Source organism: Pseudopipra pipra, chromosome 3, assembly GCF_036250125.1.
Source record: "Pseudopipra pipra isolate bDixPip1 chromosome 3, bDixPip1.hap1, whole genome shotgun sequence".
In the NCBI taxonomy this organism is placed as follows: Eukaryota; Metazoa; Chordata; class Aves; order Passeriformes; family Pipridae; genus Pseudopipra; species Pseudopipra pipra.
The window spans coordinates 17114684-17134788 of record NC_087551.1 but is presented as its reverse complement, the minus strand read 5'-3'; the positions used below and the strand labels follow the sequence as shown (position 1 = coordinate 17134788).

At 43.6% G+C, this 20105-nt stretch overlaps 1 protein-coding gene across 3 annotated transcripts in view; it reads left to right on the top strand.

Annotated features, from left to right (window-relative positions):
- The first annotated feature begins 794 nt into the window (after positions 1-794).
- The window catches only part of COQ8A (coenzyme Q8A), a 44079-nt gene continuing 24768 nt past the window's right edge, over positions 795-20105 (top strand). Inside the window, exons 1-4 of one of the 3 annotated variants that reach the window (XM_064648056.1) lie at positions 795-906; positions 12622-12816; positions 15093-15503; positions 16369-16435. In XM_064648056.1, coding sequence (XP_064504126.1) covers positions 12640-12816; positions 15093-15503; positions 16369-16435 — 655 coding nt within the window. In that variant the 5' untranslated portion in view covers positions 795-906; positions 12622-12639. Of the gene's footprint in view, positions 907-1318; positions 1383-9882; positions 10001-12621; positions 12817-15092; positions 15504-16368; positions 16436-20105 lie in introns of those variants that run through there. The other 2 variants (XM_064648057.1, XM_064648058.1) reach the window with 2 other exon arrangements.

Below are 20105 nucleotides of genomic sequence, written 5' to 3'. Positions count from 1 at the left end.
CGCTTACCGGAGCATCCAGACAGGCACAGGCACAGCGCTGGCTGTGACCGTGCGCCCCTTGCAGCCCCTGCGAGACGGGAGCGACCTGTGGGAAACAACGCGAAGCTTTTATTTCCAATGTGTATTACGAGCATTTCCCAACATCATGAGCAGTTCCCAACGCATCAACCGCGGTTTTAAGCCGATGCTTTGAAAAACCCACGCAGGCACCCACCAACAAAGGTTTCCCCGACGTGGAAACGGGAGTTGCTCCCGTCGCTTGGCATCTCCCTGGAGTCTGCCGGGCGCGGCGCTCCAGCCCACCTCCCCATGCACACACAGAGAGACCGGCGGGACCGCCCGAGCAGCGACAGCCGCTGTTCCCCGGGCCCACCTAACGCGCGGGGTGCGACCGCTGCCCACCCCGTCCTTCCCCGCCGCGGGACCACCCTCCCCCGCCCCGCCAGCCGGGACCGCGGCGAGACACCCCCATCTCCGACTGTCCCCGCCACCGGGGCGGTCCCCGCTCGCCGCCAGAGCCGCCGCCCGGGGGGAGCCGGCCCCCTGCCGCCACCGCCCCGCTCGCAGCACACGCTCCTCACGCATCGCCCCCGCTGCCCCCGCCCGCCGCCGCCGCACGGACCTCACGGGCCTCACGTCCCCCTGCAGCCGCCGCGCGCGCCGCGCCGGACCCGCCCCGCATTGGCCGGAGCCCCGCCCGGGCCCGCCGCCCATTGGCTGGGGCGCGGGCCGCACGGGCTCCGCCAATGGGAGCGCGGCGGGGGCGGGGCGAGCGGCCAGGCCGTGGCCGGGGGCGGTGGCGGGGTAAACAGGCGCGCGGGCCCGGGCGGCGCGTGCGGAGCGGAGCGGGGCGAAGCCGAGCCGAGACCGGGCGAGGCGGTGGCCGCTGGGCTGTGCCGGGCCGCGGTATGGGGAGCGTCCGCGGCGGCGGAAGGGAGGGGGCGGCGGAGGGGGATGGGGCAGCCGAGCGGGATGGGGCAGCGGAGAACCCGGTAGTGCCAGTGCCGGTGCCGGTGCCCGTGCCCCTGGCCCCGCGAGCTCCCCCGCTGCGATGCGGCGGTGCGGCGCGGGAAGGGGTGCGGGAAGGGATGCGGATGATGGCGGCGGCGCTGCCGCGGCCAGGGCGCCCGTGCCCGGCGCGGGCCCTCGGGCCGGGGGTCGCTCGGCAGCGGTGCCGTTTCCCGGCGCGGGGACGTGTGCGGGGTCCGGCGGGAGATGGCGGCGGCGGGGCTGCGCCCGGGCGGGGGGTCCCGGTGCCGCGGCCTTCCCTCCCCGTGCCCTTGGCCGCCGCGGCGTGTCCGCCCGGGGTGAGAGCGGGGCCGCTGGGTCCCGCCTCCCGCCCCGCGGCGCAGCGGGGACGGCGGGGCTGCTCGAACGGGCAGGTGAGCGGGGAGCGCGGCCCAAAATTGCTCGGGGCAAAGGGTGGAATTCCGCTCCGTAGGGAATGCACCTTGCAGGGACATGACAGGAGGAAGCGCAGAGCCTGGTGCTGTGCTGCTTTCCAGGCTGTTCCGGGTTAGAGCCTCGCTGTTCTCTGTCCTGCTCACTGCTGGGGCCGATCTGTGCGTCTGGTTGAAGATGGACGTAAAATCAAGCTGTTGGCTGTCTTAAGCTTTGCTTGTGGCTGAAACGTGGGGCAAAAAAACCCCGGTGAGACCCGTGGCTCTGGTAGGGTGTGTGAGGAAATAATCTCACTTTTTACAGGCTTGTAGGGTCTTTGTATAAAGTGAACAGGAATTGATGGGGGGATACTTAGTTTTAAACAGACACCGAAGAAACTACCTATAAATAACTAAAATACCAAAAGTTTGGCTTGTATAATGTTGTTTTCATGGTTGCTGACCATTCTGATTTCTGCAGGAATGTATCTTAAGTAAAAACACTATTTCTGATAGCCCAACACGGTCATGCTCCACCAAGCAGAAACATAAGTGGGGAGCTTCTCTGTATTCCCCCCATGCAATGAAAATCCAATCTTTGTGGTCAGTGTTATGAAAAATAAAGAAGTTAGAAAGCAACTTGCAATAAAAATGAAGCAGATTTTTTAATTATGTGGTGTTTAGGGAAAGAAAAATATGAAAGCTTTTCTTTCAATAACTGAAAGTATTGTTTTCCTAAAAAGAATTAACCTAACAATTTCTGAGTTTTTTTTTCTGAGTTTCTGTTTTTAAATGGGGTGTATTCATTGAGCATATGCAGAATAATTCTTAGCACTCAGTGCAGAAGGATAGTGGCCAAAGTCAATTGTTGCTCAGTAAAAGACTTCTGAAGGGATTAAGAAATTCTTCTGTGTTACAGGCTGAATGCAGATTGGTGTTTAAGAGAATATTGGTGGTTTTGTATTTCTCTACCATGCAGTCAGAACTTTCATATGTTATCAGAAGTTTAGCTGCAGTTCACATGAACTGCAGCAAGAGCCAGCAAGAACCTGTTTGCTCTTAGACCAGGAGACTTATTTTTGTATTTTGTGTTTTTTCATTGCTCTTAATTAGCAATGATCTTGGTAACCTTGAATAAGATATGCTTAGAATAAACAGTTTTATGTTGTCCAGTGTTACTCAAGATGAGGAAAAAAATGACCTGCTGTGCTTTGATAGTGTTTCCCTTTTACTAATCGTGTGATCAGTAGAAGAAAAGGCCAGATGTGGAGAATTCCTTCACATGTTTACCATCTGACTGTTGATCACCTTGTTTCACTGCTGCCAAGGAGAATTCTGTGCTGTGCAATGCAGCTCTGGTTAATTCATTTGTGATAGTTAACACAAGTTAATAATAGCTCATTGCATCCATGCAGCAAGAACGGAACTTTTTTTGGCTTCTAGTCCTACAGTAGTCCTTTTAAAGGCAAGTGGTGGTCTGTTGTTTCACACCCTGTTTGTCAGGCTGTATTATTTTTCTGGAAACTGAGTGAGACAAGAAGCAGCAGCTGAATTCTTGCTTCTTAATTTTTAAATTAAAACTGGTTGATTAGTTACAAAGTTTTTTGTAGGTAAAGATTGGTTTGGTTTTCTTCTCTGTGTGTTTTTTCTTTAATTTTTTAACAAGGATGCTAGGTATTACCTGTCTCTCATGGTCTTTTGTCCTTTGTGTCAGTGTGTGTGGTATAAATTGATCCATGTAGCCTTGCTAAATGCATCTCAGGACTTGGCTTGATGCACGAATAAGCATTTCTCTTTTACCTTTAATTTCTCTATACTGATGGGGGTGAACAGTTCAGCTTATGATGGAGGTAGTGATCCTGAAGCAGTATTTAGGAACCATATCTCCTGTATGTATGTAGATCTGGTTTTGTCCCTCTAAAACTGCTTAAGTAAGAATTCTGGAAGAGGAGGCTTTTTAGCTTATGGAGCTGAATATTCTGGAATAGAGTATCTTCTCTTTCAGTTTGTTTTATAGAAGTGCTTCAAGTGCTGCCCGTGCTCCAAGTGCCTGCTTTCCTTTAGGACCAGAAGAATAAAATAAGTTATTTGGATGTGAAGTTAAATGCAAGCTGATAGTAAAGCACGTGTTTTGACAGTATGGGTTCAATCACTGTCTGCTTTCCCACTCAGCAATGAAAGTTCATTTTATAGGCATGTGTCTATCTTTATATTAAATTTTTTATCTTTGGCTTCTCAATTTTTTAGATGCCACCTACTTTGCTCCCCTCCCTTCCCCCTCCCCCCTTACAGAAGATGGCAAAATTAAACCAATCTAAGCTGGTGACAAAGACCAAGAAATAACAGGATGCACAAGTTTTGCCCTTTCTTTGCACAGTTGTGTTTCTGCACTTTATTTTAATGGCTTTTGTGTTTTGTCAGTCAGTAGAGATGTAGAGCTAAATGAAGCTATTCAGTATCTGAAATGTTCTGTGTGCTTCATGCAGCATAGAAAATGATCTTTCTTGCTCTCAAAAACTTAGCTGTCGATCTGTGGAACTGGCTTTTAGAAACTTTACAAGTTCATATGTCTGCTTAAACAAGTCTGCATGCATATACAGAGTTAAAAAAATAGATCTTTTTTCAGGAAACTGCATAAGGCTATTTTCTTAAAGCCTTTTTCTTAATGTCTTTTTCTTAAAGCCTGTGTAGCTTCTGTATGTAGAGACACCAGGAAAGATGATCTGCTTGTGGTCTGTATGGTCCTAGAGCTGTTTCGTGTTGTGGAAGTGGTAACTTCCACTTACAAAGTTCTCTGTGTCTGTTTTGCCTCTGCACTTAGTCCTGGTTTTCAGTGTAGATTAAATATTTGTTTCATTGCTGTTCGTGCCTCATTTTTAACCAATTGCACATCTTGGTTTTTTCTAGATGTGCTGAACAAATGTACTGTAAAAGGGCTTGAGGTAGTGTTCTGAAATGTCACAGCTCTCCTGCTCTCTGCATTGTGCCACTTGGGAGTATTAGATCCTCATCATGGTCAAAGTGCTCATCAAGAGAATAGTTGGGACTAGGGCAGTAAGCTGCAAGTGGATTTAGTGTTTCCTTTAGAGAACTTTTCTGAAATTGGTAAGCCTACAATTTTACATTGCATAGCAAAGCTTTGTGGAGGATGGCCATTGAGAATTCACTCTGGGAATTTGGGGATTTTCAAAAGCACCTATATAAGTTGCAAAAAGCTTTGGCTTTTCCAATTTGGAAAGGCAATATGTTTATGTCATGTAGAATGTGATTTCATAAAACCTATACATAGAGAGCATCAACAATTGTGGATTACAGAATCAGTATTAGGTATGACATCCTGCAGGTTGGGTTTAGTTCTAAGACATATAGAGCTCATTGCTCTTACTTATCCTAGTGTCAAAAGTACCTATGTGTGGTAAGTAGGAGCTGACAGAAAGAACTTGTCTGTGACAGAGCTGTAATGCAGGAGCTGTAGATTCTGATAGACCATGTTCCCCTTCAACACAGAGATCAATTTATGTCTTCTTGAAGTAATCTTTTTTTGCCTATGGTCCTCTTCTTGTATCCTATTTTTCCTCTTCTTACAGGGAGGTTTTGGCACAGCCAGGAAAAAAGAAAGCTCCCGTAGCTAGGGTGCTGGTATGTTTGGGGGCTATGAATAGACTAGGATGTGTTGTAAGTTGCTAAACTGGAACTTAACCCTAGCTTCCAGGACAGGGTTGGAAGCCATGAAGCATACAGACATGAACGCCTGCAGGATCAGTAGTGGGAGGCTGTGGCGTTTGACCTGCTGCTCATGGTGGTGACAGAAAGGGTCACGCTCACTGTGTGAGCAGAGGGGGTGTGTTTGCCACCTGGAGACCTGCGAGGGTACCACTTACTGATTTCGTGATGTAGTGACGTGGGACATAGTGTGCGAGGGTCTGTCCTGGTGTACACAGAGGATAATCACACCTGGGGAAGGCAGATGTACAGCACAGTTACAGGGTGTGTCTAGTTTTCCAGAAGCTTACAAGTAGAAAGTTGCTGACTAGACACTGCTACTGGTGTGGCATTTCATCATTTAGAGGTGACTGTTAACAAATATACCATTAAGGTGATCAGCAAACCAGCTGTAAATTTCTCTTTACTCCATAGGGATGGATATTTAGAGGACACATAGGGATAGGCAGTGTACCCTGGAGAGCACTGTGATTCTGTTCCCAACCCCATCCCTGACATGTGGTGTAACTTCAGGTAGATCACTTGCTCTCTTCCCTCTAACGTAGAGAACTGTGATATCAGTCCTCTTTCATTAGCTTTTTGAGGTCTATGAGTGAAATGATGTGTGTTTAAATGGAAGAGGTGCTGTTTTTCTCAAGAATTTTACTGTAATTAGTTGTGTATTTGAGTCTAAAGGAATTTGCACTTGTTTGTGAGGCATAGCGCTTTATCCATTTCCAATTCCTAAATTGGAGTTGTTGTGCTTTCAGAAGGTCAGAACTTCCAATAAAAACAATTGCAAAATAACAGTGTATGCCAAAAAAAATTAGCTACAGATTGATAATCTTCTTGATTTATAGTTTATATTTTAGTTCAGAGTATGAGACCAGTGGAGAGCTCTTTTGTTTCCTGTGCAGAGTTTAACACTGTGGAGCTGTGCATCAGGCGGGGACTGGCTCCCGGTGCATCAGAGGAGGCTGACCTTTGGTGGTCTCTTCTGCTCTAACTGGTCAAGTGACTGTGAGAGGACAGAGCTGCTCCACAGACCTGGATGGGGAGGCATTTGTAATGTTCAGTTTTTGTTTGAAGCACAGTGCTTGGATTTAATCAGGGCAGAGCTTTAGTGTAACCTTCTTATAAATACTGCTGGGTGGAGTTGTTCCACATAGATGTGGGGGATTTGTCTTTTAAAGTGATGTTGTATGTTAACACTGACAGAGGGATGACTTGGAACTAATGAACTGTGCTTTTGTGTAAACTTGCCATAAACTCATTTAAAGGTGTAGCTTCAGCTTGTAGTAGTTCTTTTTCTTAAGTACATGCTTCAAATATTGCATCTGCTGGAATATCATTAATCTGTATGCTTTGAGGTCATGCTCCATTTTGATATTCTGTTGTCCTTGTTGTTGGCTGAACTGTCTACATGCATGAGAAGTAACTTTAATCATAGAATTTATCAGTTATTTATGTGAGTAAAGTCATGCTTGTGCCTGCAGCTTTTGAGCTATGTAGAGGGTGCAGTGCAATGCACTCCTAAGCACTGTCCACTGCATAAACAGAAAAAAATCCCCTTTTTTTTTGTCCTCTTATTCTTTCTCCCTTCCTCTTGGTAACATAAGTAATACAAAGATTACATGTTGAGTATAAATACAGCTCCAGATTGAAATATTGCCCCAATGGTCCAAGCCTTTTTGCCTTGCAAATGAGGTAAAGGGAACTTTCTTGGTCCACCAGCTGGAAATACAGGAGCAGGCACAGGCCACGGTCTCAGGGAAAAGTGAGCGAGCGGCAGCCTTAAAAGCACAGCAACTGAGTTGGATCTACCTCAGTGTAAGGGGAAATATGCACCCAGGGCAGAATCTTATTAGTGTATTGTGTCAAGATGTATCAGAAGGACCTGTAATGAGGCCTGTAATGCGCTCTCTCACTGGAATCTTAATTGTGGGTGAATTATTTCTAGATCTGTGGCCAGGGAAGAAAGATACTCTGTTAATTCCAGGCATGTGGGCTATGACTATGCTTTTGCATGTCTCCGGACATTGTCCAGAAAGAAGTAAATAGAGCTGTTTGTCCAGAGCATTCACTTTGCCTGGATATATCTGTGCCTAAAATAAAGCAGACTGTGCTTACTTTTAAAGTGTCCAGGCATTCTTTTCACTCTTACGTTGTGTGTCAGGCCATTTATGGGGGAAAATTGGGTTTTGAACTAGTTGTCATTTGCCAGAAATGACTGCTAAGCCTTCTGAATTTTGTTGGAAAGATGCATTTGTGTGCCAAGCAGCCCACTTCTATCAGTGCGTGTTCTGCTATTGTAGTGATTAGAGAGCAAAGCAGTTTCGCCTGCCCTTCAAAGGTATTTGTTTTAAATGGCATTGGCAAACTGCTTTGGGCAAGGGTGGTTTTAAAGCAGCTTTCAGATACTTGATGAATTCAGTTTAGAGAGGCTGGAGTGCAAGCCATGGGCCAGGACTCAAATATGGGAGTCCTTGGTTCTGTTCTAGGTTAGATCTTTAAATTAATTTCTTTTGCAGCTGCAGTGTGTAGGAGTTATGGGAAGGGGGAAGAATGAAGGATAAGCGGGGTAGATTTTCAGTTCAATTTAAAGGATGATGGCAACTTCCTCCTTTTAAAATGCAGGTTTTGTGCCCTGCATGGTTAAAATTTGGGCCAGCTGCAACCCAAGGAATCCAGCTAATGAAAACACATCTAGGCAGGGACCTGGAAATCTGCTATCAAAGGAACTGGTGGGGAGGTGTGTGATGGAACTGAAAAAGGCCATAAGTGAAAGGATCACATGAAAGGGTTGATATGGCAACACACATAAAAAGAAATGGAAAAAAAATCTGTGGAAGAACAGTTACAGAGCAGCTTAATGAATAATACTTATTTTTAACTTAGACTACTGTTGGTTTATGGCCATGGAACAATGTGCTGAGTACCTGGTCTTCTGTATCTTTTTTGTGGTGCTTGTTAGTTTTATTTCAGTATACTGTTGCCACACTTGTTCTGATGGTGTGGGTGGTTATAACACTGATGCCAAGGTTATAGTCCTTGTTTAGATACAACTAAGATAACAGTGATTGAATAAAGGATAGCAGCAGGGGGGAGGTATAGAGGCTGTTTCTTCTTCCTGAAACGTGATATTTAATTATCTGCCTTACCACCTGTCCAGCCTAATATTATTCATTTTTGTTTAATTTATTTTAATTTATTTAAAATAAAAGTTGAAGATAAAGAAGGCAACTAAAACTTCTACAGACCTGAAGGAGAAATACTTCAGGGTAAAACTGCTGGGGTTTTGTTTGATTGGTTTTGTTTGTTTGTTTCTTTTTTAATTACTCAACAGTAGGTGAGCTGCAGGTCTCTGTCTGTAGGAGCATGTTGTTAGCATGTGGAAAAGAAATGAATGGAGGAATGTGTTTTTAAAGCAGGACAAATATATGATTTCATCTGTTGCCTGTTGTGAAGCTTTCTGTTTCTGTTATTTGCCTCTGATACACTGAGTGTCTTGTTACACTTTCTTAAGCCTTAAGTTTGGTAATCGGGTGTGTTGAAGAAGGGAAAGAATACACTGCAGTTAGTCGCTATAGAGGATTGTGGCTTGTCGTGCAGGTGGTTGTTGCACATAGGAGCATCCCAGGCATTGATTTAATTTTGCTGTTACAACAGGGCTCTAAATCAGGTGCAATGTCAGGAGATGGTTTACCTACTGGTGTGGCTTGTAACCTGTACAAGCCCCTCTGTACAAGCCGTGTGGACCGTGCCCCGTGTCTAAGGATGGCTTGGCTCGAGCCTGCTCGCGCTAGAAGGTGTTTTCCAGGGGTTCATTCAACTATGGAAGCTTACTTAGCCAAAACTGGTGACCCTGCCTATTTTTGTAAAGTGGCTCACGATGACCACTTGTCAACCCTCTTCAGTCCAGGTTAGGGGCACTCTGACAGCTTACATAGACACAGCTGACTTGTCTGTAATCCCTTGGCCCTAGTGACCTACTTTGCTAGCACTGGATAATGAACCCTTGGGACAGGTCAAGTGTGTTACAGACTTTGTACACTTGCACTAATTCCGTTTGAAACCACTCACTAAATCTGTTTCTGATAGAGCTTGCTTACACTATTTATTGATTTAGTAGGGGTATGAATAGAACTTGCCTCGGGGGGGAAAAATCCCTTTCTTGCTGTCTGCACTGGGTATTAACACAAGTGTAGTGTTGGGATAGTATCAACCTTCTTGAAAGTGTGTGCTTCCTCTGTCTCAGTTTTTATGTCTCTTGGCCTTGCTTGTGCTTATTGCTTTTTCATTGAAGAAAAAAGGTAATTTTTCTAATTCTTAGTTATTTTTTGTGTCTTTTACCTTCTTGATTATCTAGTGTATATTTTCTTTCATGCTTTCTCCTTTTGGTTATGATAACTAACAACATGTCCTGCTAAATGTAGGGTCTACAGAACTAGATAACCTGGGATTTTTTCCACTTGAGGACAATGCATCTAGTATCAGTTCAGTTTTCATTGCACTTCTTGGCTCCCACTTTCATATTGCTTCATGATGGCTGTAGACTGTACCTGAATGTTTTCTTGCTCCTGATGCCTGTTGCTGAAGGATTAATCATTGTGGTACAGTTGTTTTTTTCTGCTGCTTTTTCCTGATCATGCTTTGTTAAAGGTGAGGACTTGGTATTCAAAAGGAATGGAAGGAGATGGCTTACAGCCACAATTCTGTTCAAAAACAGGAGTAGGGTCTTGCTTCTGAAAATATGTTCTTCTATTTCAGCCTTTATTTGTTGGTGACTGTCCTTGGATTTGACCTTTGAAGTCCTCCTTGAGCCGTGCCTTGCCTTTGTGCTTATACTGTGATTTCCATTTGGGTCTGTGAGCTGCCCGCTGAGGATCTGGAGATCACTGAAAACAAGTTGGTTGCCTGTAAGCTTGTGTTTCCTCCACAGAGGCCTGGGTTTCAGTAAGGTGCTGGGATAAATATCCTGTTAGAATAGCCTGTCCTTTGGCAGTGCCACGTAGGAGCATGTTGCTGATGCTTCTGAGCTGACAAATCACTTGGCTTGTACCTAGGTGGTTATAACTGCTGTGCCTGGGAAATGGGACTGCAGTGTGCCCAGTACAGTGTCTTGTAGCCAAATCTGTACAGGGTCCTCCTTGCTGTTGATATATTTAGCAATGGGGGGTTGAATGCACATTATGCAATGTATGTTTTTCACTTGTGGTTGCATTAGCTTCCCTGAAATTTTGTTGGAAGATTTATTTTTTTAAAAAACTCACATTTAACATATCGTGTCACTTCATGACTACATCTTCAGCTGTTTGTGGGTGAAAGGAGGATATGGTTTTAGTATTGTTGATTAGAAAGAATCCATATTAAAAGTGGATGTTTTTGTGTGTGTTGTCTGAGTGTACACTGATCTATATTGCATTACTTTTGTTGCCCTTTTTGTGAGGGAGGGAGAGAATGAGCTTTTTGCATTCAAGCTTTCCTGTGCTACTAGTACTTACAACCACAAAAGCACTTATTTCTTAGCAGTGGCAACCTTTGAATGGTCTCATTTCAGCCAGGACAGTACTGGGTTCTTGGCTGGTTTCTTTGCCTGGCTCTGAATTGCAAGGACCGCCTGCAGATGCTTTGAGTGAGATCCATGTGGAAATTTCCAGTGTGAAGATGTGGGGGTAAAAAACACTTCCTGTTGACAGAGTACACTTCCTTACCTGACAAGCAGCTTTTGAGTTTAAAAGTGCATTATACAACGTTAAAACCAATGCTAGTGATTAAACTCTGGAGAGATTCAGGAGTAACACTTCTTACAGGTCTGGAGCGGGCGCACAGGTAGATTTTGTAAAGAGAACCACAGAATAATAACCTGTGTGGGCTTGATTTTTATTTTTACAGCTAACCCATTAAGCTGAGATTCATTGTAAGCACCTGACTGTCTTTCTAACACTGTATCTAAAGCATGTAATGTGCAGCACTCCCTGGCTGCAGTGGTTGTCCCTGATTTTGATCACTGATTAACAGTTGTTGAACAAATATTCCAGTAACTGGGCTTTATCCCGCATTTGCATAATAATGTGTCTCTGAAATTCAGCTCTAATAATCCATGCGTCTCCTGTGTGATTGCAGCAAAATTGTGTACTTAGCCAGAAATTTAGCTTTAGCTGTCCATTCTTCTCCTGCATGACTGTCTCACAAGCCTGTCTGCTGTTATCAGGCTTTGTGTTTCCCAAGAAGGTAACTGGATCTAGTTGCTTGTGCTCTGGAGCTGAGCATAATGCCATGTGTACTGTTGACTCAGGATCACTTGTACTATGCCAGTGTATTAATGTTTATAGTTGAAGTGCATATGTGCATGTTGACGGGTTATCTTCTAAAAATTAATTGATACCTGTGTACCTACCTAGAAATAACTTAAATATGTGGCCTTAGACTAGTACTTGGTACCTACTGCAGTCAGAATTTCTCCAAATCAATATAGAGAATGCTGTATGGGCAAGGTTGAACCTTAGTCAGCATCTTGTGCCAACTACTGTGTCTTCTGTGTCAGTAAAGATGGGAGGATGTGCAACTGAGCCAGCCCTGGAACTGTGACCCTGGCTGTGCTTTAAAGATGTAGAAGATGAGTGAAATGAGCAGGTGAAAATCTCCCTTGCAAAATGGGTTTTACACCTTGGCCACTCCTGGTTTTCTTTTACATGAACCGCAGTGGTTTGGGGGAGCTGGTGTTCTGAGCCTCAGCTTGGTTCCAGGCTGAGGCAAAGAAATGGATGGAAATTACTGTTCTCAGACACACTCTGATGTGCATTCTACAGTGTCAAGTTTGTATTTAAAGACATTGAAACGGAACAGGCTGTTAAAGAGTCTGAACTGGAATGCTCCCTGAAAAAGAAGGGGGACTAAGAAATTCAGCACTTTGCAAATGCTGTGGTAGGTAGATCTTCTGAGCATGCTTAAGTTTCCAGTTAAAAATAGCAGAGTATGTTGGGGATGAAGCAGACTACCTTTGGAGGACAGACAATGCTTAACCATTGGTGTGGGAGTGAAGAAATTTGGCTGGAGGAGGAGGCATAGGTCTAGGGCAGAAATGGAATGTGACAGTGCTTTGTCAGCGCTGTCAGGCCCCAAGAACATGTTGCAGGGACTCATAGTAATTAGAGGTCAAATGCTAATGTTTTTAATCCTCTTCAGACATCTTGAAAGAATCAAGACCATCTTTGCAGTGTTTACTGGCATTTACCTATCTTTGCTTTCCCTGGTCAGTAGTAACTTTGATATTTGTGTGGAGTGCTGGAAAGTTATCCTAACTCATGAACACCCACAAGGGCAGTTCTCTCTTTGCCCGGTGAGGTCAGCTAACTTGCTGTCATTCAGCCTGGCCTGTGTCCTATCCAAGCTGCAGACAGATTCCCATGGGGGCTGGTTGCCAAAGCAGAAAGAGAGATGTTGAGAATATGCTGCTGGCTCTTAGGTGACTTGAAACTCATTACAAACTTGTTCCTTGACACCTTGCCTCCCCTGCCCCTTCTCCTTTATCTTTCAGCACGGAAAGACATCAGTCATGGCGGGTGATGCCATCATGGTCATGAGAGGCCTGACAAAGCTCAGTAAAGCAATCCTAGAAACCCAAGCAGGACAGCTTCGGCAGGTGCTCCTCGGGGGTGATGCAGTTACCATTGCAAGGAATCTCCAGGCCACTGCTGAGGAACAGTTCAGTTCTGCCCTGGGGAAAATGCAGGTAAGCAAAGCTCTTTGTGCACAGTCTAATCTGATAGTTTGCTTTTACTTCAGTACTTTTTTGGTTTTGTTGTGTAAGTGACTAGGAACTTGGATCATGAACAAAAATAACTCAAGTACTGGATCGATAATACACATGTTGCAATACTCTGGGAATTCTTTGGGATCTGTGATGTGCCGTAGGTGCTTGGACAGGAATGGGAGAGAAGTGTTACTGCAGAGTGTTTCTGTTTCCATTACTGAGTGTTTAAGACATGCTGAAAATGAAAAATGCTCTGTTCACCTCATCTTGTCAAAGATCAAGCTCTTGCTAAGATTGGCGAGGAGCTTTGTTATTTAAAGTCTCCTTTAAACTTCAGGCATTGATTACTGCTCCTTGAATAAATGAATGAGCTCTTTTATAGTGCATTGGATTTATCTCAGTGCTGCTTGCTTTCTTGGCAGAATTGGTGATGTTTTTCAGGATGGCTCAGGGTCAGGTGTTTGCATATTCATCACTTACAGCCCAGGCTGGATTTTCAGAACTGATTTTCAAATGAGGAACATTTTTTTTTTCCCCTATAATCAGCAGCTTCTGTCAGCAGAGATAGGGGTAGATTTATAAGAGCTTTACATTTGCTGTGTTGCCATCTCTGAAAAACATGGGGCTTGTCTGAGCAACTCCTCTTTATTAAAAATGATCATCCTTTATCATCCTTTAAAAAAATAGTGTAGCTCAGATCATCTTTTTTGAAGCAGAAACTAATGAATGAGGTTTTGATGGTTTTTTTAATGCAAAGACCTTAGACTATCATGGCAAATCTATAGCTTCAGTCCTAGAATCTAGGCCTGTATTTTCCTGGTTCTGTTTAAGCTTGCAGTAGAACTAACTTGTGTGTTTATTTATGGACATAGTGCTTTGTCTTGCCATTGTCCTTTTGCACCTGAGAGAGAGATGATGTTCTTCTGTTTCTGTGCATGTTTCTCTGCAAAAGTGAGGCCCCATGAGCACACCTGCAGTACCCTGCAGCCCTGTGTTCTGTAAGTGAGTTGCAAGAGAAGCTGTTGCCAAAGCAGGGCTTGGTAAGAAATCTGAAGGTACAACACTTTCTCTTTTGAAGAGAGGAAAGCTTTTAGGTGACAGGGTTTTAGCTTACTGACATTAAAAATGTAAGTATGGAAGTAGAGAGGCCTTCTTGCTTGAAATCATTGGTCAGTACTGTGGCCACAGTCCCCATCTGTAAACATATTTTTCCTCTCCCTGCTGCTGTGATGTTGAAGTTCAAAATAGCATGAGACCTGCTGAATAACAGGAAAGACCATGTTCTGTTTTTTTTCTCCAGGGAAGGGAAATTTAATTAGTATTTAGGAAAGAGCCTGAAATATGCTGCCTGCTGGCCTGACCACAGCAGGATTTAAACTCCTGTTGACTGGTTGTAATGGTCATCAGTTATTCCATGGTATTGCCACTGCTGAGATGGGTAACTGGAATATGTCAAGTAATAAGTAAACAGGAGATAATGCTCTGCTGCTGACTTTATTTATTTTTTTTATATTGAAAAATGGTGGGAAATATCTGGACTTAATGGGGTAGCTTTTGCAGGTCAGAAGAGAAAATTGTCAGGAGAAGCTTGCTTTGAGCGTTGCTGTGCCTGATGCTGTTATCCTTGCTTCAGGCACGAAATTTTATTTATTTTGGGATGACAGCAAGCCCTGCCATAGTTTAGTGGTTGAATAATGAAATGTGTTTTGCAGTTGGTTGTATCATGGCCATGAACTTACTCTGCCTGTAAGTAGGTATCTGGTTTTACTTTGGGTGGCTTTGGGCTTGAAAGTGCTGATGTTGCTTGACTCGGGGGACAGAATGGGAGGAGGGAACATGGTAGAGGGAAGAACTGAATGTTACAAGGTTTAGTTTTTTGTTATCCCTCCTAAGTACATTTTATGTGATATTGCAGCTCCCATCACCTATTGTTACTGAGCAGTGTATTGCTTCCAGTGAACTGCACATTTAGTGACCCTTCAGTGTATATAGAATAAAGCATCTCTAGTTATGGGTATTTGAGAAGCTGTTAACGAATTTGTCCCATCAGTGGATTTAAAAGACTGCCAGAGATTCCAGGGGTCCTTGGCGTCTCCTTTTTCTTGTCTCTTACTGTGAATATCTGCAGTGCCAGTGTCTCTACAAATCATTGTGGAGACATGACAGCATAGTTGCATGCCCATCTCTGAGATTCATGGATGGTAGGGAGCATGTTTTAAGTTCTTTTCTGAAAGTAATTCTGTTATTGTTTGCAGGAGCTAGGCAAACAGCAGGAGAACTTTACTGATCTCAGTGAGGATTTTGGGAAAGACTATGACTTCTCAGCCCGAGAACCATCAGATGCTCCAATGGACTTCTCCACTGCCCCTGGCAAATCTCATGAACACAGCAGTGAAGGCCCTGCTTACTCTTACACAACAAATGGACCTTTCAGAAGTGTTGATATGACTGGAGATTCTGGCGTGGGTCAGAAGCCTTTCCCTCCCAAAATGGATGCAAGGTTATTTGGAGGCATTAGGGACCCTGGAAATCCTTTTGCTGCTCCCTTTGGACAAAATAGGGCTTTTCACCAAGACCATTCCTCTGTTGGTGGATTAACAGCTGAAGATATTGATAAAGCCAGACAGGCCAAAACAGGTTCAGAGCAGAAACCCTACAAACAGATGGTATGTTCTTTTAATTAAGGATTCTCAGTACTGTGGTTTCTATACTAGATTGTCCTTTCTAACCTTCTCCTGTGTTTCTCTCATTTCTTCCTTTTCTGCTACTCCCTTTTATGAAGGCAAAAGAGGGAAGTATCAGTGCTCATTAGCTCTGATCTGTGTGATATTTGTTCTGTTGATAGCTTTTCAGGCTCTCTTTTCACACTTGCCCCTTCTGTCAGATAATCTGATGTGAGATGTTTAAAAAGCATACATAGGGTTAGACTTCACTTTTATATTAATGGGAACTCTCCTTTCATTCACTGGAATATGAAGACTCAATGTATTTATTGATATATGTTGCAGCAGAACTCACAGTGGTACTTGCCATCTGCTCTGACCTTCTGCCTCCTTCCCCAAATCCATTATCAGATGCTACTGTGGGTGCACTCACCCAGGATATTGCCTCTGCTGCTGCAGCTGTTGTGTGTGGAGGAATTGTCTATGGTACTGAGAACCTAATAACCTTCCATGAGTTTTAGTTCCATGTGTGGAAAGGAGTTTGGGTTAGGATTGCACAGCTTTTTCTGAGTTCAAAATACAGGGGCTGCTGAGCTGAAAGTAAAAATGGGGTTTCCAAACATGGTTGTCAGCTCTTCTATCTTTCCCACCCTCTCATCTGCTCCTCTGCTTAGTGTGTGTTTCAGTTCAGGGTGTGTCAGTTCTGGACTGTATTCACTTAAAAAATCTCTCAACAGATATAAAGTTGTCTGTAGCATAGAGTTGTTCAAGTGCTCCGAGTTGCACTCTGACTTCGCAGGTATCTGCCCATGTGCTCAGTTAATTTGTGGATTTCTTTGTTTTTCCTTTCCCCTTCTCTCTGCTGCAGCTCAGTGAGCGGGCCCGGGAGAGGAAGGTTCCTGTCACGAGGATCGGACGGCTCGCCAACTTTGGAGGTCAGTTTGCACACCCACCTGGGCCGTGCCACTGCCCTTGCACGTACTGGTTATTGGCCAGCTGTGACAGTGCTCCTGCTGAAGCACTAGGTCCTTCTATTTTCTGGTTAAGCTTTCGGTAGGAAAGTGCTTTCCCACAAACAACTATAGCTCAGAGCTTCATTTGGCTTTTCCATTACTCTTAAAAAGTGTAGGGCAGATGATTTGGGAGTGCATAGCAGAGCTGCACATCTTCATGGTAACACATACTGGACTGTGCTGTTTTAATGAAAGTGAGGTGCAGGTTGTTCCCCAGCCTGTACAAATACCCTGGTCCTGCACATGTGATTTCTTTATTGAGGAAACTTTCCTCCAAGTCCTTATAGTGTTGTTACTGTCAAGGAGAGATAGCTGGAGCAGCTGTTATTTTAAATAACCTTTCTCAACCTTATCCTTGCTATTTCTCTGAAGAGTGGTTAAACATCAAACATATCCCTTTGGTAGTGCTTTTTGAGGGTGGGAAGATGATAACAGTCAAGGTTTGATTTACTGAGCCATTGCTTATAAACCCTTTTCTCCCAGGAAAGATGTAAATTCTGAGCTTGTAAGATCAAGCTAGCTGAAACCTAAGTGAATTTTACATGCAGAATGGGACTTACCATGTCAAAAAGCAGCTAAATCTCTTCAGAAATATTAACAGCTGATGCTCATATAATGTCTTATATCCAAAGCCATTGAAGGACTCATTCCTGAGAGAAAGGGAACTATCACAGTATGGCAGGTGGAAAGGTGAATGCAACTAGTCTTACTTAGCTAATCGTTGGGTGAGTTGTCTCTTTGTTGCTGTGGTTGGGGTTTTTTGTGACTGTAGTGTTTTGAGATGATAGCAGCCTATCTAGGTTGTGAGCAGTCTCTTGTGGCTCTTGTGATTCTCTTCCACAAAATTTGATAGAGAAGCACATGTACAAAGTAGACATCCTTGTGTTACAGATCCCAGAAGAAAGAAAAATAACCTGTCAAATGTAATTCAAATCAACTATTATATAAAAAAACAATTATTCTTTCTCTGTGTGTCCCTTTGTCAGACTAATATGCACACTAGGAGGAGTTGGGGGCGGGGACTGATTCTGTGCAGTGCAGGAATAAACAGCAAGTGAGTTTTGTGATAAGTTTTTCATGCTTGTCAGATTTCTTTAACCCTGTAGTTCACTGCAGGCACCCTTGCTTCATGGCATGCTTAGTATTCCTTAAAGGGAAGCAGGGGGTTCATGATCTGCTTTTTGGAGTAACAAGGCATCACTTTAAAACTCACTTGTTCCTAAGCTCTAGTAGCATACAGGTCTCTCTTCTAATCTAGCCTTGAATTTTATGAAAAGTGTCACAACACTTTTAGCTGTCATCTTCTGAATTCATCTGTTGCTGCTTGCTGACAGCTGGTGGGCTGGTGGATGTGAAGTGGCAGATGACCAAATTTTCTGTGAACTTTTGGTTCCAGTGCTGTTGCTTTATGCTCCAGCTTTTGGCACCCAAGGCTGTTGCATGAGGGAAGGCTGACTCATGCTTCTAGGGAAAGTACAGCTAACTACCTGCCTGCTCCTAACCTCAAGGTAGAAACCAAAACAAATAGCTCCATCAAACCAAAACCTCAAAGGGAGAGTAAGAAAGAAAGAGCTGGTTTATAAGCAGCAGCTCCAGACTTATCTCTGTAATTTATTTTTTTTTTTTGATCTTGCTCTTCTCCTCCAGTTGTCTGCTTTATATGATTAAAATTGCTGGCAAGACAAGTGCTTTTGGGGGAAATCATGTTACAAAAAAGGTGTTCAGGTACTCTGGGCTCTGCAGTCACTTGTTAGCATTTATTGTTTGTCTTTCCTTCTGAATTTTAACTTGCACCAACAAAGAGAAATAGTATAGTCAGTACAGTGGCTTAACAAACAACACGTGGTCTATAGGTAGTTTTTTTCAATTTAAGATATTCTTTGGTAATGTTTTGGGACTTTTTAAAGGGGCATGTAGTAACAGGACAAGGGGTAATGGCTTTAAACTGACAGGGGGCAGGTTTAGATTAGTTGTTAGGAAGAAATTCTTTACTGTGAGGGTGATGAGGCACTGAATGAGATTGCCCAGAGAAGTTGTGAATGCTCCATCCTTGGAAGTGTTCAAGGCCAGGTTGGATGCAGGGGACGGGGAAGACAACTCCATTTATAGTGAGGAACAGCTCCTGTTTGCTCTCTGCTCCAAGTTTAGAGTGTTGTGTTTTTTTTTCTTGAGACATCCAGTGCAATTGTGAAACTCCATCAGCCAATTAGAATGTGTCTTTTCCTTACTGGCTCTTATGTGATGAGAAATGTTCTTTTCAAATTGCATTTTTGTGAAGCCTTTTACATGCTTAAGCCATGAAACATTAGCTGATGGCAGGAGCGGTGGCCTACCATTTGCTCTTACCTGTTTTTTTTTGTCTGAAGTTGTTGGTGAACTTTGGGTTATGGTTGTCTGTTTTCCTCTTAGACCATGAGCAGGGAAAGGCAGTGCTGTGTGCCTCTTACTGTCCTCACTGTCAGCCCTTCCTGGGTGTTATTCTCAGGAGTGATGCAAGAGGTAACATGTACAATATTTAAAGCAAGTAAGCTTTTTGTGCAGGATTTTTCTTGTGTGCTTCAGGGTGCCATCTTCATTTGAAGACTCCATTCTGGGAAATAAAATGGTTTAGGTGGATTCTTATCCTATAATCTCCACCCTAGTCAAACTAGCATTTGACTCTGACTTTTTTTTGTTGTTGTTAAAACCCACTTTTTTTCTTCATTTCCATATTAGAACAATATCATTTTAGGCTTTAGGAGAAGATGGAAAGATGATGAGTAGGTCAAAAACAGAGTTCGTGTAGCTATTCCTAGGGTTCAGATAGTTGAATTCCCATGATATTGGCATATTCACACTTGAATCATGCCTCCTTTTGTCTTTGCATGGGTTTTTTTTGTCCTCCCCAGTGTTAGAGGGAATATTCAGCCATGTCTCAACCATGGTGTCAGGACACTCTGGTGGGTGGTAGACAAATTAGTAATAGGAGGCAGAAATACTTGGATTGCAGAATTTGCCTGACTTCTCTCCTCTTCTACAAGCAAAGAACATCTACTGGAAAGACTGAAGATCTTTTTTACCAACACTTGGATGTAATACTGAACTACTGTTTCTTTGTGATCAGCCCAACTGAACTCCTCTGTCCTTTATATGTATTTTTGTATGCTTCTTGCAGCAGCTGGAGTAACTGCTGGTAGGTGTATTTATAGCACTAAATATCATCCTTGATTTTTATTTATTTTTTGATTCCCAGGATTATAATGGACAAAACAGATTTTTCTGCAGTTTTTTGTTCCATGCTTGTTTTGTAGCCTGATGGGTCATCAGCTCCACCCACACAGTTCTTGATCTCATCTTTATTTCCATTCTCCCTTCCTCGTGTTATTTGATGTTTCTAAGCAGTTCCTGTCTCCCTCAATCCTAGTTCATGAGTTTATTTTTTAATTATATAATAAGATGAAAATTCAGGAAAATTTTGTGAAGTCTAGACCTAATGTGATTTTAACAATTTTGGGGGAAAAAAAAAAAAGAAAAATTGTAGTCTCTTGAGGTATGTTAGTAAAGTATATAGAGAACTGACAACTGCAGGATTCAGTTTGTCATATGAGTGACA